Source organism: Muntiacus reevesi, chromosome 2 (assembly GCF_963930625.1).
Source record: "Muntiacus reevesi chromosome 2, mMunRee1.1, whole genome shotgun sequence".
Classification (NCBI taxonomy): Eukaryota; Metazoa; Chordata; class Mammalia; order Artiodactyla; family Cervidae; genus Muntiacus; species Muntiacus reevesi.
Genome location: NC_089250.1, coordinates 268,662,625 through 268,677,298, shown reverse-complemented (window position 1 = coordinate 268,677,298; position 14,674 = coordinate 268,662,625). Strand labels below are relative to the sequence as shown.

The 14,674-nt window shown below is 60.7% G+C and overlaps 2 protein-coding genes across 3 annotated transcripts; both read left to right on the top strand.

The window, feature by feature from the left end:
* Positions 1-3,820: 3,820 nt before the first annotated feature.
* On the top strand, positions 3,821-8,858 carry ASPDH (aspartate dehydrogenase domain containing). Of its 2 annotated transcripts, XM_065926601.1 has the most exons (7): positions 3,821-3,952; positions 6,993-7,137; positions 7,399-7,483; positions 7,572-7,721; positions 7,804-8,024; positions 8,094-8,248; positions 8,680-8,839. In XM_065926601.1, exons 1-7 carry the CDS (start codon positions 3,898-3,900, stop codon positions 8,721-8,723), a joined length of 855 nt encoding a protein of 284 aa, XP_065782673.1. In that variant the 5' UTR covers positions 3,821-3,897; the 3' UTR covers positions 8,724-8,839. The 2 variants fall into 2 exon arrangements, with proteins under 2 accessions (XP_065782673.1, XP_065782674.1); XM_065926602.1 differs by lacking the exon at positions 7,572-7,721 and having other exon boundaries at positions 8,680-8,858.
* A 342-nt stretch (positions 8,859-9,200) lies between these two features.
* Positions 9,201-13,782, top strand: JOSD2 (Josephin domain containing 2). Its single transcript, XM_065926630.1, has 5 exons — positions 9,201-9,342; positions 9,954-10,113; positions 11,637-11,762; positions 13,195-13,389; positions 13,491-13,782. The coding sequence occupies exons 2-5, from the start codon at positions 9,968-9,970 to the stop codon at positions 13,588-13,590; spliced, it is 567 nt and encodes a 188-aa protein (XP_065782702.1). The 5' UTR covers positions 9,201-9,342; positions 9,954-9,967; the 3' UTR covers positions 13,591-13,782.
* Positions 13,783-14,674: the final 892 nt, after the last annotated feature.

The window sequence follows — 14,674 nt, the reverse complement described above, 5'->3', positions numbered from 1 at the left end:
GGGTGGGCCCCCCCCCCAGGGGGGAGGGGCTGGGGCCGGACCGGGACCCTCCCCACAGCCCCAACCCCGCACAGGGGAGGTTGGGGCAGGCAGCTCAGAGCCCCCACCCGCGTCCGGACCCCAGGGCGGCTCTCCAAGCGAGGACAGGGTGGGGCACCGGGAATGGAGCCCCCCAGGGGTTCCGGGCCTCGCCCCTCTCCCTGGCGATGGGAGGGGACGCAGGAGGGGAGTGGCCGGAAGCCTCCGCCTTTCCTCCTCGCTCTAGCGAACAACTGCTCCCGGCCCTCGGCGTTCCAGGGGAGAGAGGAGCTTTTTTGAGGGGTGTCCTCTCACCTCGCCCCCAACAGCCCTCCTTTTACGATTCATTTTTTGCAGTTTGACGCCTGTCCCCCGACCCACACCCCCGCCCTATCCTACCCCTAACCCCCTGGAAACTGAAGAGACAGCCACGCGGTCAGAGCCTCCGGACACCCTGGCCCTGTCCCGGGGGAGTCCACTCCTGGCCCCCAGACCCCCGTGGGCCGGGGATGGGGCGGCATCAGCCCGTCCCCCATGGTTATCCCCAACCTTCTCCTGCCCCACAGACTCTTTTGATACTGAAGGGAGGTTTGCGTCAACGACTACCTGCTCTGTAATTACTTTAAAAAAAAAAAAAAAACATGGAAAAAGTAAAAAAAAAAAATTTTTTTTTTGGTCATGGAAGCATGGAGGAGAGAGAAAAAAGGGAACGTGGGTGGGCAGCTAAATGAGAAGATGGAAAACTCCAGGCCCCATCAGGAAGGTCAACAGGGGAGCTGGTGCCTCCAGGTGGTCTTAGACCCTTACCCTTTCACCCCTGAGGCCCCAGAGAAGGGCTGGGCCGCCCAGCGCACCTGGCATTGTGTTTAATCTCCTTGCACCTCTTAGGAGGCATGTTCTGGGGTCCTCTCCCCTCACCTCCCACCTCACAGCAGGAATCCGGGGGGCTTGTTTCCTGGGGCTGCCCTTTCAAGGTACCATAGAGTGGGTGGCTCAGAACCACAGCAATTTAGTGTCTCAGTTCCGAGTCCAAGATCAAGGTAGCGGCAGAGCCATGCTCCCTCTGTAGGGAAGGGTCCTTCTCCGCCCCTTCTGGCTTCTGGTGGCCCCAGGTGCTCCTTGACTGGTGGCGGTGTCACCCCAGGCTCCACAGGGCATTCCTCCCCCGTCCCCACATCACCTTTCCTCTGTATCTGTGCCCAACTCCCCCCCCCCCCTTCTATGAGGTGGTGGTTGTTTAGTCCCTGTGTCGTGTCTGACTTTTTTGTGACCCCATGGACCGTAGTCCTCCAGGCTCCTCTGTCCGTGGGACTTCCCAGGCAAGAATATGGAGTGGGTTGCCACGCGCTCCTGCAGGGGATCTTCCCAACTCAGGGATGGAACCGGCATCTCCTGCTTGGCAGGCAAGTTCTTTACCACTGAGCCACTTGGGAACCCCTCTATATGAAGACAGCAGCCTTATCGGATTGGGGACGACTGGCTCCAGCATGATCTCAGTCATCTGCAAAGACGCTGTTTCCTACTAGGGTCATATTCACAGCTCCTGGAGGCGAGGACACAATTCAGCTCATCACAGAGCCAAACCTGAGAGGGCCCGTCTCCACTGCAAACCCATTGGAGACTGCCTCCGGAGAAAGTCGGCAGGGGAGGAAAGGAGGGGCATGAAGGGTGCTCAAGCTGCAGCTGGGGCCTGCTGGGCATGAGGGGGCTGCGCTTCTGCCTGGTTAACTCAGAGGCAGGAGGCAGAGTCCAGGCCTGGGGAGTAGGCGGGGGCTACGTTGTAGCTTCCCAGGTGGCACTAGTGGTAAAGAATCCGCCTGCCAGTGCAGGAGATGCAAGAGACGTGGGTTGGATCCCTGGTTGAGGAAGATCCCCTGGGGGAGGCCGTGGCAACCCACTCCAGTATTCTTGTCTGGAGAAGCCCATGGACAGAGGAGCCTGGCTGGCTAGAGTGCATGGGGTCATGAAGAGTCAGTCACGATTGAAGTGATTTAGCAGGCTCGGACGCACGGTGTAGTTCAGGAGGGCAGGGGCCGCACAGAGTCCTCGGAGAGATGAGAGCCAGCCAGCGGAAGCAAACGCCAGAGGTTGGTCAGGCCAGCGGGCAGATGCTGGTGGGGCCGGAGGAGGCCAAGGTGCCAGAGTTTCAACCTCCAGAGGGTCCCCCACGGCAGCTTTTGCGTGCTGTGCAGATGGGCAGAAGCCAGTGGAAGCAGGATAAGGCACTGCTCCGGGCAGACATCACTGCGCACACACGGCGCTCGGCCCCAGCAGCGGCTTGGGTCTCAGCCCTGTTTCTCCCCTGCGCCCACCCTGGTCCGCGAACAGGGAAGGCCTGGCGCATGCGCAGGACGGCCGGACCCTGTGGCGTCCACGACTGCAGCTGGGGCGCGAGGAGGGCTGGAAGCCCCTGGGACCCCACCCAGGCCCTGTGTGCTCCCAGAGGGCCTGGACTGGGTCCATGCTCCCGGCCCTCTGCCTCCGCCCCGCCTGTTTCTGACCCACAGAATCTTATCTCTCCCCAACCTGGGCCTCTTAGAGCAAATTCTTCCCTTATCGCCCGTGGCAGCCGCCTCTGCTGCGATGTGTCTGGGGTCCCCGGCCCTATTTGTCAGGCCTGTCTACTGGGGACTCTCCTCTGGAGCGACGCCTGGCTCCCCCTCGCTCTCTCTTTCAGGCTAGCGCTCTCTCCTCTCTCGTCCTCTCTCAGGGCCCATCCTGGTTGCTATGGCAACGCTGCAGCGGGTACCAGGTGGTGGTTGGGGGCAGGGAGCCAAGAGTGCCGCAGCCTCCGCCATTTCCGATGCCAGGCACCCTCGAGGCGCAGTGGCGGGGGCTCATGGTCGGGGGGGTGGGCACTCGGGGCCTCCCCAGGCCTCGCAGGTTTCTCGTTGGCCATGGGAGGTGGCAAGAGGGGAGGTACGAGCATGGGAGTGAGGATATAAGGTGGCGTCCTGGCTGGGGGAGGGGAGGGTAAAAGGTGAGAAGTCAAGGTGAACAGAAAGATGATCAGACTGGCGGGAGGCAGGTTTGGAGAGGGGCTGCGAGCGTGGACCCCTTCCATGGGAGCTGGCCGGGGGATGGGGGTGGGGGGGGCGCTGAGGCTAGGATGAATGCGACTCCAGCTCCTGCTGCCTTGCGGGGAGATGGGCATGACCAGGCCAGGCCTCCCTCGGACTTTGCGGGAGATGAGGGCCTGGCCTGGCTGGGGATGGAATGGTAGCCAGTCCAGAGGTAGCAGGAGTGGGAGCTGGAGGGATGGAGATCCAGGAGAAGGTGGAGAGACAGCGATGAGAGTGAGAGACACACGCGATGGAGACAGAGAACCAAGGGAGGAAAATGCTGAGGAGGAACGTTGACACAAATCCCAGGTGCCAAGGCACCTCTGGTGGCTGGGGTGGGGCAAGGATGGGGACTGGAAATACAGAAGCAGAAGCAAGGGGACAGACAGAGCCCAGAGTCCAGCGTCACCATCTCCTCTCCCCTGCTCCCAACCCTCTCTACCCCCAACCCAAGCAGGATGCAGTTTCCATGACAACCTGGCTGGCCAGAAAAGGGGGGCAGGGGACTGCAGAGGAAATTTTCCACATCAGCAGGAAGACAGGAGGACGTGATGCAGAGAGAACAGGCTAGATGGGGGGGCACGATGCAGGGTCCTAGAACCCCAAACCGCCTTGCCCACCGTCCCCAGGATCTTCCTTCTGCCCCCATGCAGCACCCCCTCACCCCCACCTCTGGGCCACCACAGGGAAGGGGGAAGGTTCGGGAGAGGACCGAGGGTCAGAGTCCAAAGATCAGCCACTGCCCAAACCTCGTGTGTCGGGGGAGAGAGGGGCAGCAGGCAGCGGAGCTCAGACGCAGACCACTGAATTCAAGGGCATGGCCCTCGACAGGGTCCCGAGGAAGGTGGGGATAGTGGGTTACGGCCGCCTCGGTGAGTCCCTGACTGTCCGGGGCCTCTCCCCAGGGCCCTTTCTGGAGCCTCAAAAGCCTGTGTCCTCCACCAACATTCCTTTCATCTCTGTCTTGATCTGTGGCCTGGCTGATTCTGCCTAAGCATGTTCCACTCCCCACCGCGGGTCTCCGGCCTCTCAGGGTCTCTGCCCGCCACCTGCTTTTGTGCCCCACCCCCGGGTCCCTGTCCTCCTCTCTGGGTCCCTGTCCCCTCTGAGTCCCTGTCCCCCTCTCTCTGAGTCCCTGTCCCCTCTGAGTCCCTGTCCCCCTCTCTCTGAGTCCCTGCCCCCCTCTCTCTGGGTCCCTGTTCCCTCTGGGTCCCTGTCCCCTCTGAGTCCCTGTCTCCCTCCCTCTGGGTCCCTGTCCCCCTCTCTCTGAGTCCCTGCCCTCCTCTCTCTGAGTCCCTGTCCCCCTCTCTCTGGGTCCCTGTCCCCTCTCTCTGGGTCCCTGTCCCCCTCTCTCTGGGTCCCTGTCCCCCTCTCTCTGAGTCCCTGTCCCCCTCCCTCTGGGTCTCTGTCCCCCTCTCTCTGGGTCCCTGTCCCCTCTGAGTCCCTGTCCCCCTCTCTCTGAGTCACTGTCCCCCTCTCTCTGAGTCCCTGCCCTCCTCTCTCTGAGTCCCTGTCCCCCTCTCTCTGGGTCCCTGTCCCCCTCTCTCTGAGTCCCTGTCCCCCTCTCTCTGAGTCCCTGCCCCCCTCTCTCTGGGTCCCTGTCCCCTCGGAGTCCCTGTCCCCCTCTCTCTGGGTCCCTGTCCCCCTCTCTCTGAGTCCCTGCCCCCCTCTTTCTGGGTCCCTGTCCCCTCTGAGTCCCTGCCCCCCTCTTTCTGGGTCCCTGTCTCCTCTGAGTCCCTGTCCCCCTCTCTCTGAGTCACTGTCCCCCTCTCTCTGAGTCCCTGCCCCCCTCTTTCTGGGTCCCTGTCCCCTCTGAGTCCCTGTCCCCCTCTGAGTCCCTGCCCCCCTCTTTCTGGGTCCCTGTCTCCTCTGAGTCCCTGTCCCCCTCTCTCTGAGTCACTGTCCCCCTCTCTCTGAGTCCCTGCCCCCCTCTCTCTGGGTCCCTGTCCCCTCGGAGTCCCTGTCCCCCTCTCTCTGGGTCCCTGTCCCCCTCTCTCTGAGTCCCTGCCCCCCTCTTTCTGGGTCCCTGTCCCCTCTGAGTCCCTGTCCCTCTCTGAGTCCCTGCCCCCCTCTTTCTGGGTCCCTGTCTCCTCTGAGTCCCTGTCCCCCTCTCTCTGAGTCCCTGTCCCCCTCCCTCTGGGTCCCTGTCCCCCTCTCTCTGTGCCAGGGTCCAGCCTCGGCAGGATCCAGGGGGTACCCTCAGGATGAACGGCGTCGGCGAGAGAGAGAGACGTGAGACTAGCCTTGATAGGGCCAAGTCTGCGAGGGAGAGAGAGAAAGAGAGAGAGAGAGAGAGAGAATGACCAGACGGGGGTGCAGAGGGTCTGGAAGAGTCTGGCAATGCTTTATTTTTTACCATAGCTTTTATATCCTAAGTTAGTACATTTCTAAGGGGAAGATAGTTTAACATTACGTCAGCTTGTCCTTCAGGAAACCAGGGTGTTTTCTGCATACTTCTTTGTTTATGAGGGTCTTGTACATTATCTTCTGGCCTTGGGGCCTATTGACATTTTATGACCTAGGTGAATGCAAAGCTGTTTTCCGTAATCTATTCTTTAATGAACACAAAGGTCAGTCCTTTTGGAGAAGTTATCAGTTAAATTTATCTAAAAGGTTTACCACACAAAGACTCTGCAGCTCCAGTGAGGCAGCCCCTGTTTAGCATTCCTGGTTAAAATTAACAAATTTAAACTCTTATTTTTCTAAATCTTTAACTATAACCACTTTTAGAATAATATTTTTATGTTCTCTCATAGGGCTTCCTCACCCCCGAAGGGCTCTGTGCCTACTAAAGACTTTAGGTGATCAGGTTCTTTATGCTGTTTTATGATTAGGATATTATAAGCAATCATGTATATTAGTACCAAGCGCATAAATGCATTTGGCTAACAAAACTACCAGCAAAGGAGTTTGAATTAAAACACTCCTTTCACCCTAAATAATTTCATAAAATACCACCACCTGGGAAACTTATTGATTAAAATTCTAAATTGATTCTTATTTGGGAAGAGATCGGGGAAGGCCTTCCTGCCTGTGTCAGAGAAATTAGGGAGTAGTCCATTGAGGAAGGCATCAGAAAGACAGATATCATCTTTAAGGTGAGAGCCGGGGGCAGCTTTCCGAAATCCCTGAAAACCTGATCTGCCTTGCCTATCAGGCTTTCTCCTCATGACCTTGTCATGGGTGGGATCTCGTGAGCTGGCCTTTTCGAAAAACCCCTGACAACCTGATTCGCCTTGCCGTTAAGGTTTTCGCCTTGCCCGTAAGGTTTTTCTCCCCTATGGCCTTTCCAAGGGCAGGGTCCCGTGTGTTGGCTCCCGGCATCTCTGGGTCCCTGTCCCCCTCTCTCTGGGTCCCTGTCCCCTCTGAGTCCCTGTCCCCCTCTCTCTGAGTCCCTGTCCCCCTCTGAGTCCCTGCCCCCCTCTTTCTGGGTCCCTGTCTCCTCTGAGTCCCTGTCCCCCTCTCTCTGGGTCCCTGTCCCCTCTGAGTCCCTGCCCCCCTCTCTCTGGGTCCCTGTCCCCTCTGGGTCCCTGTCCCCTCTGAGTCCCTGTCCCCCTCCCTCTGGGTCCCTGTCCCCTCTGAGTCCCTGTCCCCCTCTCTCTAGGTCTCTGTCCCCCTCTCTCTGGGTCCCTGTCCCCCTCTCTCTGGGTCTCTGTCCCCCTCTCTCTGGGTCCCTGTCCCCCTCTCTCTGGGTCTCTGTCCCCTCTGAGTCCCTGTCCCCCTCCCTCTGGGTCCCTGTCCCCTCTGAGTCCCTGTCCCCCTCTCTCTGGGTCCCTGTCCCCCTCTCTCTGGGTCCCTGTCCCCTGAGTCCCTGTCCCCCTCTCTGGGTCCCTGTCCCCCTCTCTCTGGGTCTTTGTCTCATCCCCCTGAGTCCCTGTCCCCCTCTCTCTGAGTCTCTTTGCTTCTCCCCAGGACAGTCCCTGGTCTCCCACTTGCTGACTCAGGGACCAGAACTGGGCCTAGAACTTGTTTTTGTCTGGAACCGTGACGCAGGACGAATGGCGCAGAGCGTACCCCCTTCCCTCCAGCTCCAGAATCTTGCTGCTCTCGGGGAGAGGTCAGTGACCTCGCCATGAGAGAGCAGGACTCTCTGAAACTCTTATTCTGGCCTCCTTTAAGTGCTGTGTGCTCTCAGGCAAGGCCCTTACCCTCTCTGGTCCTCCCTCACTCAAACGTGAAACAGGACAAGCCTCCGTCCTATTTCCCCTCCCAGGCCAGAGTGAAACATGACGGGCCTCCACAGACTCAGGGAACCTGGGGAGCAGGGGGAGGACCGATACCTCTTCGAGGCCTTCCCCGCCTCTCTTCCGTCTCCCAGGCACCCTGACCTTGTGGTGGAAGTGGCCCATCCCAAAATAATCCAGGAATCTGGGGCAGAAATCCTGCGCTACGCCAATCTCCTGGTGAGCCCCGTCTCTTCCGCCTTGACACCACCCCACCCTAAAGTGGGATCCGTCTCCTGACCTCAGCTCCCCACTTCATCTGCCCCAGGTAGGGTCCCCCTCAGCCCTGGCTGACCAGGCCACAGAGCGGCAGCTCCTGGAGGCCTCACATCGCTGGGGCCACGCGGTGTTCGTGGCCCGGGGGGCCCTGTGGGGCGCGGAGGACATCTCCAGGTTGGACGAAGCCGGGGGTCTCCAGGTGAGGGCCCGCTGCACTCTCCGGGAATCAGAGGTGGCCAAGAGGCACACCCAGGCTCCCTAACCCCAGCTCTCACTTCCAGAGCCTCCGTGTCTCCATGGCCACACACCCCGATGGCTTCCGGCTCGAGGGACCCCTGGCTACGATGCACAGCACCGGGCCTCGTGCTGTGCTCTATGAAGGCCCTGTACGGGGGCTCTGCCCCCACGCCCCCCGAAACTCCAACACCATGGCGGCCGCTGCCCTGGCCGCCCCCAGCCTGGGCTTCGACCGTGTGATCGGGGTGCTTGTGGCTGATTTCAGGTGAGCGGAGCTGAGTGGGGCTCTGGGCTGGGGCCAGACCAGCTAGACTGACGACCCTGCTTGCCCCAGCCTCAAGAACATGCACGTGGTGGATGTGGAGCTGAGCGGACCCCTGGGACCCACAGGCCGAAGCTTCACTGTGCACACGCACAGAGAGAACCCCGCAGAGCCAGGCGCTGTCACCGGCTCTGCTACCGTCACCACCTTCTGGCGCAGCCTCGTGGGTACGGCCAGGCTCCTCCTGGGCACTAGCGGCCCCTCTCCCCAAGCCCCAGGCAGAGCTTGAGTCTCAGGCTTTCTGAGTCTGCAGTTCTGATCCCGTCTCTATCGACTGATCTTTATTTCTGAGTTTCCTTAGCCTTCTTCTCCACGAGGTTGAGTCTTTATAGATCTCTCGCTCTCTCCAAGTCTCCTCTCCCAGCCTCTGTGTCCCCGTCTCTCGGGGACTCTAGCATGCGAGTCTCTCCACCTGCCAGGTCTCTATCCCTCTTCCTCTAGGTTTTGGCCCCTCTCTCTGGGTCTCTGTTCCCCTCTGAGTCTCAGTCCCTCCCTCTAGGTCTTTCTCCGACCACACGGTGATCTGTTCCTTCTTCCAGGTGTCTGTCACTCCTCATCTCTCTGTTTTAGCCTTTCATTCCCTGTATCTCTCCCGCAGGCTGCTGCCAGCTCCCCTCCAAACCGGGGATCCATCTCTGCTGAGAAGCCTCCCCTTTCCCGAGAGGACATCCTCATCTCCTTATTTACCTCCCACCATCACCGACCCACTGCTGTCCTGGCCTCAGTGTCCCCAGACATCCCTCTGGTCTCAGTAAATATTGGAGGTTCTTCTCCCTGCGTGGTCTGGTGTCTGATCACTTTCCCTTCCGTGACGTCACGCTGAATTATCTCACTAGGCATGACGCCAGCCCAGGGAGCGGACGTACAGGGAAGTAACACCCCTCGAACCTATCGCGAGAGCCTCCTCACTAAGTTTCCCAGAATCTTCCGAGCACCAGGGGGCGTGGAACTGTGAGAAGGAGAGGACCGATTTAGGGCACATTTCCGGGACTCGTCGAAGGGCTGACGGAAGTTGTAGTCCCGCGTTCTCGGGGCGACAGCGGACTTCCGGGTCACGCTGCCCGGACGTTCCGTGAGGAGCTCGCGCTCTCGCCGGGGTCGCCGGGAATCGTAGTCCGGCTCGCGGGGGCCGCCGGGAGCTGTAGTCCGTCCCACCTGCCCAGTCAGCGCTGTGCGGCCCGCCCTGCGCTCTCGGAGCCCGGAGCCGCCGCCCGGGGGGATGCGGGAGCCCCCGGTTTGGGGGAACAGCGAGGCAGGCGGGGTGAGGGGCGTTTCCAGGCAGCGGGACGGGCGAGCGCCATGGTTGGGGTACAGGTCGGGGAGACAGCTCTGTTACTCGGTGTCCGGGGAGGGGGCCCTGTTGCCAGGTGACAGGAGAGAACTCTGCTGGTTGGTGACAGGGGAGGGGAGTCTTCTGTTGCTAGGCGACCAGAAGACCCTGTTACCTAGAGACGGGGAGGAGGCTTCCTCTATTGCTAAGTAACCAGAGGAGAACCTGGTTACCTAGTAGGGGGCGCGTGGGGGAGGGGGGGAGGAGGCTCCTCTGTTGCTAGGTAACCAGAGGAGGCCTGTTACCTAGGGACAGGGGAGGGGAGTTCTCTGTTGCTAGGTGACCACCACAGGGACCCATTCACTTAGGGATGTGGCAGGGGCGGGGGGGGGTGGTCCTCTGTTGCTAAGCGAGAGAAGAGAGAGCTTTTTTCTTAGAAATAGGGAATGGAGGTACTCTGTTGCCAGGAGATCGTCAGAGTCAGGGGCCCCTCAGGCTGCCCGAGCCCCCACCCAATGACGGTGCCCCCAAGGGCCTGCTGGCAGGTTGGGTTTCCAGATCCCAGACTCCTGAGCACGTTCTCCCCCCACCCCTCCAAGCAGGAGCCGAGGACGGCATGTCCCAGGCCCCAGGAGCTCAGCCAAGCCCGCCCTCCGTGTACCACGAACGGCAACGCCTGGAGCTCTGTGCCGTCCACGCCCTCAACAACGTCCTGCAGCAGCAGCTCTTCAGCCAGGAGGCTGCCGATGAGATCTGCAAGAGGTGACCATCACCCACCCCAGCCCCTGGAGAAGCAGGGCTCACGGAGGCGGGGACACCCACCTGGGTCTCGGAGCAAGGCCTGAGGCAGAGCCCTGCGGCCTCCTGCTGCCCCATCCCCTGCCCGGCTAGACTCCGGGACTCAGGCCGAGATGTTACCCAGGCGGTTACGCACCCCGTTGGCCTCAGCCCCTGACCTGGCCTCAACCTTTTACCTCTGCCCTCATCCCCACTCTCTTCCCACCTCCCAGCTTCTGGTTTATCTCCTTCAGTCCCGGCTACACAGGGCTCCAGCACTGCACCTGCCCCTCCCCCACTCCCAGGCCTCCCAGGGCTCCCCCAGCACCCCTGGCAGAAGCCCCAGGCTCCACACCCAGCCTGATAACAAAAACCCTGTGTGCTGTGGTCCCCACCCATCTCTGCAACTTCATATCTCACTGCTTGCTTCCAAACAAATTCCCCTCTAGTCTCTGAATGAGTGCCACATGGTGCCCCTGGGCCTTTGCACAGGCTGTTCTTTCTGCCTGGCACGGCTCTCTCTTCTTGGCAGCCTGGAGTGCCGCCTCACTATTCAGGATTTCAAACATCACTTCTCTGTTATCTCTCTGCCGAGCCCCTCCTCTCTGGCCCCACTGCCTTCTGGACCCTCCCCTCGGCCTCCAGTCTGTCCCCTCCCGTCAGTCCCCCGTGTGATCCTACTCCCCCAGATGACCCTTTCTCCCCATCTCTTGCTCACAGCCCTCCCGTGCCTCCGCCCCCGCCATCCTCAGGCCAAGTCCCAGCCCCTCAGACTGATTATTTTAGAATGTATTCAGAACAGGAATCAATCAACTCTTTCATAGCTCGCCATGCTGGAGACTCAAAGATGAGTCCGCTGTGAGCCCCTGCCCTAAGGGAAGCCAGGGAAACAGATACACAGAAAAAGAATACACAACTTTCCCCTCTCCAGCCCCTCCCCCTGCCTTGCCCCCCAAAAGGTCCAGAGACAGAACAAAGTTGCCTTTGTCTCAAGGAGGCCAGGCCCAGAGAGACAAGTGGGCTGGGGGACAGCTGGAGGGAAGGCGGGGTGCAGGAGCACGGGAGATGCAGATGCGGTGGGTCAGGTGGCTGCAAGGGATGGGGCGGGCATGAAGCCAGGAGGCCAGCAGGGCCCAGATCCTACCAGGCCAGGCCAAGGGGCTGGGGTTCTCTCCTGGGGTGACGGGGGTGGCAGGGGCAGCGCTGGGTGTAGGAGGAGCCCCTAGGAGGGGGAAGATTGGAAGCTGGGTGAGGGTCCAGGAGGAGGAGGGCAAGGCCTGAGCAGAGCTGTGGGTGGGGGACAGGGCCTACTTCCCTGAAGACAGAACGAGAGAGTCGGGGGACAGGAGGAACATGGCTGGGGGTGATGAGTCAGGCAGAGGGTTGAAGAGAGGGAAGAGTCCCAAGGCTGGGTGACTCACGGACCTGGGACTCTTTGACTCTGTGGGGGAGGGGGCGGCCCTCTCAGGAACCCCCAACTCAGGAGGCCCTGACCACCTCCCAACCAGGTTGGCCCCAGACTCCCGGCTGAACCCCCATCGCAGCCTCCTGGGCACCGGCAACTATGACGTCAACGTGATCATGGCCGCCCTGCAGGGGCAGGGCCTGGCCGCTGTGTGGTGGGACCGAAGGAGGTGCGGACCATAGCGCTGCGTCAGGCGTGCTGAGCTGGGCGCGGTGGGTGCGGTGCGACGACGGTGGCCGGTGGGGGACAACGCAGGGGGAGGGGACGGGTGGATGGGAGGGAAGGAGGAAGGTGTAGACAGGTGGAGGGTTTGCAGGGGTGGATAACAGGTGGCTGGCCGGCTGAGGGCTCAGGAGGTGGTAGAGGGATGGTCAGGGGGTAAGCTGATGGATGCATGATTGGTAGATTGATGGGTAAGTGGATGGTGAATGGGCAGATTGGGTGATGAGATGTATGAATGGATGGGTGGTTGAGTGAATGAAAGATCAAGGATGGATTGTTGATACGTGTGGGTGCATGCTCAGTCACTCAGCCATGTCCAACTCTTTGCGACCCCATGGACTGTAGCCCGCCAGGCTCCTCTGTCCATGGAATGTTCCAGGCAAGAGTACTGGAGTGAGTTGCCATTTCCTGCTCCAGGCCAACCCAGGGATCAAACCCACATCTCTCACGTCCCCTGCATTGGCAGGCGGATTCTTTACTCCTGAGCCACCTGGGAAGCCCTCAGTTGATAGGCTGCTGCTGCTGCTAAGTCACTTCAGTCGTGTCCGACTCTGTGCGACCCCATAGACGGCAGCCCACCAGGCTCCGCCATCCCTGGGATTCTCCAGACAAAAACACTGGAGTGGGTTGCCATTTCCTTCTCCAATACATGAAAGTGAAAAGTGAAAGTGAAGTCACTCAGTCGTGTCAGACTCTTCGCAACCCCATGGACTGCAGCCCACCAGGCTCCTCCAGCCATGGGATTTTTCCAGGCAAGAGTACTGGAGTGGGGTGCCATTGCCTTCTCCAGTTGACAGGCAGTGGATAGCAAACATCAAAGATGGTCGGCTGGATGGACGGATGGAAAGAGTGGATGAAGAGTTGGGTGGATGGTGGAGGAGATGTTGGGCTGCCGGCTGGCTGGCTGTGGGTTGATTGCATCAGTGGGTGGCTGAGTGGGTCAGTGAAGAGTGTGGATGGTACGTGACTGTTCTATGGCTGGGAGGCTTGGATGGGTGGGCAGTGTATAATGGGTGGATGATGGATGATGGTAGATGTGTCAGGAGTGGATGGGGAGGGGGTGGATGGTGGAGTTGTTGGGCAGGTGGTGCTTGGGGGCTTGACTGGGTTGGGTGCATGACGCGTGGGTAACGAACGGGCAGGTGGATGGGGGTGAAGGGTGACTTGTTGGGCGGGTGGCCTGACTGGGAGGTCTGGGTGGGGTGAGCAGCAGGTGAGTGGAAGGAAGCAAAGGGTGGGCTGATGGAGGCGAGTTCCTGGGTGGGCTCGGGCGCCCACTGCTGCCACCAGCCCGGGCCCCACACACCCAGTCACGTTGGGCCAGCAGGCGCCCGCCCAGGGCCGGGGCTCTGACCGTGGCGCCCTTGCCCCACCCGCAGGCCCCTGTCCCAGCTGGCGCTGCCCCGGGTGCTGGGGCTGATCCTGAACCTGCCCTCGCCCGTCTCGCTGGGGCTGCTGTCCCTGCCCGTGCGCCGGCGGCACTGGGTGGCCCTGCGCCAGGTGGACGGCGTCTACTACAACCTGGACTCCAAGCTGCGGGCGCCCGAGGTGCTGGGCGACGAGGATGGCGTCAGGTGAGGGCTGGGGGCAGCTCCAGGGCCGGGGGCCACGGGGAGGCGGCCTGTCCCCCCCCACCCCACCCCCGCCAGGCCTCAGCCTCCCCGTGTCTGCGCAGGGCCTTCCTGGCGGCCGCGCTGGCTCAGGGCCTGTGCGAGGTGCTGCTGGTGGTGACCAAGGAGGTGGAGGAGCAGGGCTCCTGGCTGCGGGCAGACTGACCCCAGACTGACCCCAGGAGAAGGGGAGAACGGCTGCCTGCCCAGAGTGGCCCCCGCGACCGCGTCAGCCTCCCGAGCAAGCACCAGGGGCCGGGGCAGGACACCTCGTGGACCCAGCGGAGGCCCCGCACCCTGCCCCGTACCCCAGTCCCACCTCATGCCGCTGCTGCCTCAATAAACCTGGTAATTTGCTCCCGGCCTGGCCCGTGTCTCACTGGGGACCCCTCTCCTTCAGTTACTCTGGTTTATCAGAGACCTAAGCGGGTTAGACTACCTCCTGGGATGCACTCACCTCTCAGGGCCTTGGTTTCCTCATGGGGGTGGGGCAGGGATGCACTGGGAGAAAGCAATGCAAATCCTTGCCCTCTGAAGGCTCGAGAGGGAGACTAGGAACAAACAAATCGGTGCATCCCAAAGGGTAGGGGGTGATGAGCCCCGTGGAGAAGGCAAGGGTTGACTTCTCAGCACCCAGCTTATCCAGCAACTGGCAGTCGTGGCCTCAGAAGACATCCCCGACCTCATCCAGGAACCTGCGAGTCTGGCTGAGCTGCTGACCTCAAAGGCGGGAAATTGTCCTGCGTGGTCTGCGTCAGCCCAGTATAATCCCGAGCGTCCTGAGACGTGAAGGAGGAGGCAGTGGGACTTCCCTGGTGGTGGTTCAGTATGGTTAAGACTGCGCTTCCACTGCAGGGCGGGGGGTTCAGTACCTAGCTGGAGAACTAAGATTCCACACACAGTGCAGTGCGGCCAAAAAATAAAAAATAATGGAAGAGAGGCAGGAGAGGAGAATCCGAGAAAGACGGGTGATGAAGACGCTACATGGGAGACTCAGGGTGGGGCCTGGGGGTGTCTTTGAAGACGAGAGGGGGTCACGAGCCAGGAAAAAGGCAGCCTCTAGGAGCTGGAAGTGTGAAAATGAATGTGTTAGTCTTTCAGCCATGTCCCGTGGACTGCAGCCTGCCAGGGTCCTCCGTCCATAGAATTCTCCAGGCAAGAATACTGGAGTGGGTTGCCAGTTCCTCCGTCAGGGGATCTCCGTGGCCCAGGGATCGAACCTGGGTCTCCCTCATTGCGGGCAGATTCT

Excerpts from the sequence above, each read along its gene's own strand:
- ASPDH (XM_065926601.1), top strand. The coding sequence starts at position 3,898 with ATGGCCCTCGACAGGGTCCCGAGGAAGGTGGGGATAGTGGGTTACGGC. Across the intron at positions 3,953-6,992 it reads AGTGGGTTACGGCCGCCTCG|GACAGTCCCTGGTCTCCCAC; the intron begins GTGAGTCCCTGA and ends GCTTCTCCCCAG. Across the intron at positions 7,138-7,398 it reads CTTGCTGCTCTCGGGGAGAG|GCACCCTGACCTTGTGGTGG; the intron begins GTCAGTGACCTC and ends TCCGTCTCCCAG.
- JOSD2 (XM_065926630.1), top strand. The coding sequence starts at position 9,968 with ATGTCCCAGGCCCCAGGAGCTCAGCCAAGCCCGCCCTCCGTGTACCAC. Across the intron at positions 10,114-11,636 it reads GCCGATGAGATCTGCAAGAG|GTTGGCCCCAGACTCCCGGC; the intron begins GTGACCATCACC and ends CCTCCCAACCAG. Across the intron at positions 11,763-13,194 it reads GTGTGGTGGGACCGAAGGAG|GCCCCTGTCCCAGCTGGCGC; the intron begins GTGCGGACCATA and ends CCCCACCCGCAG.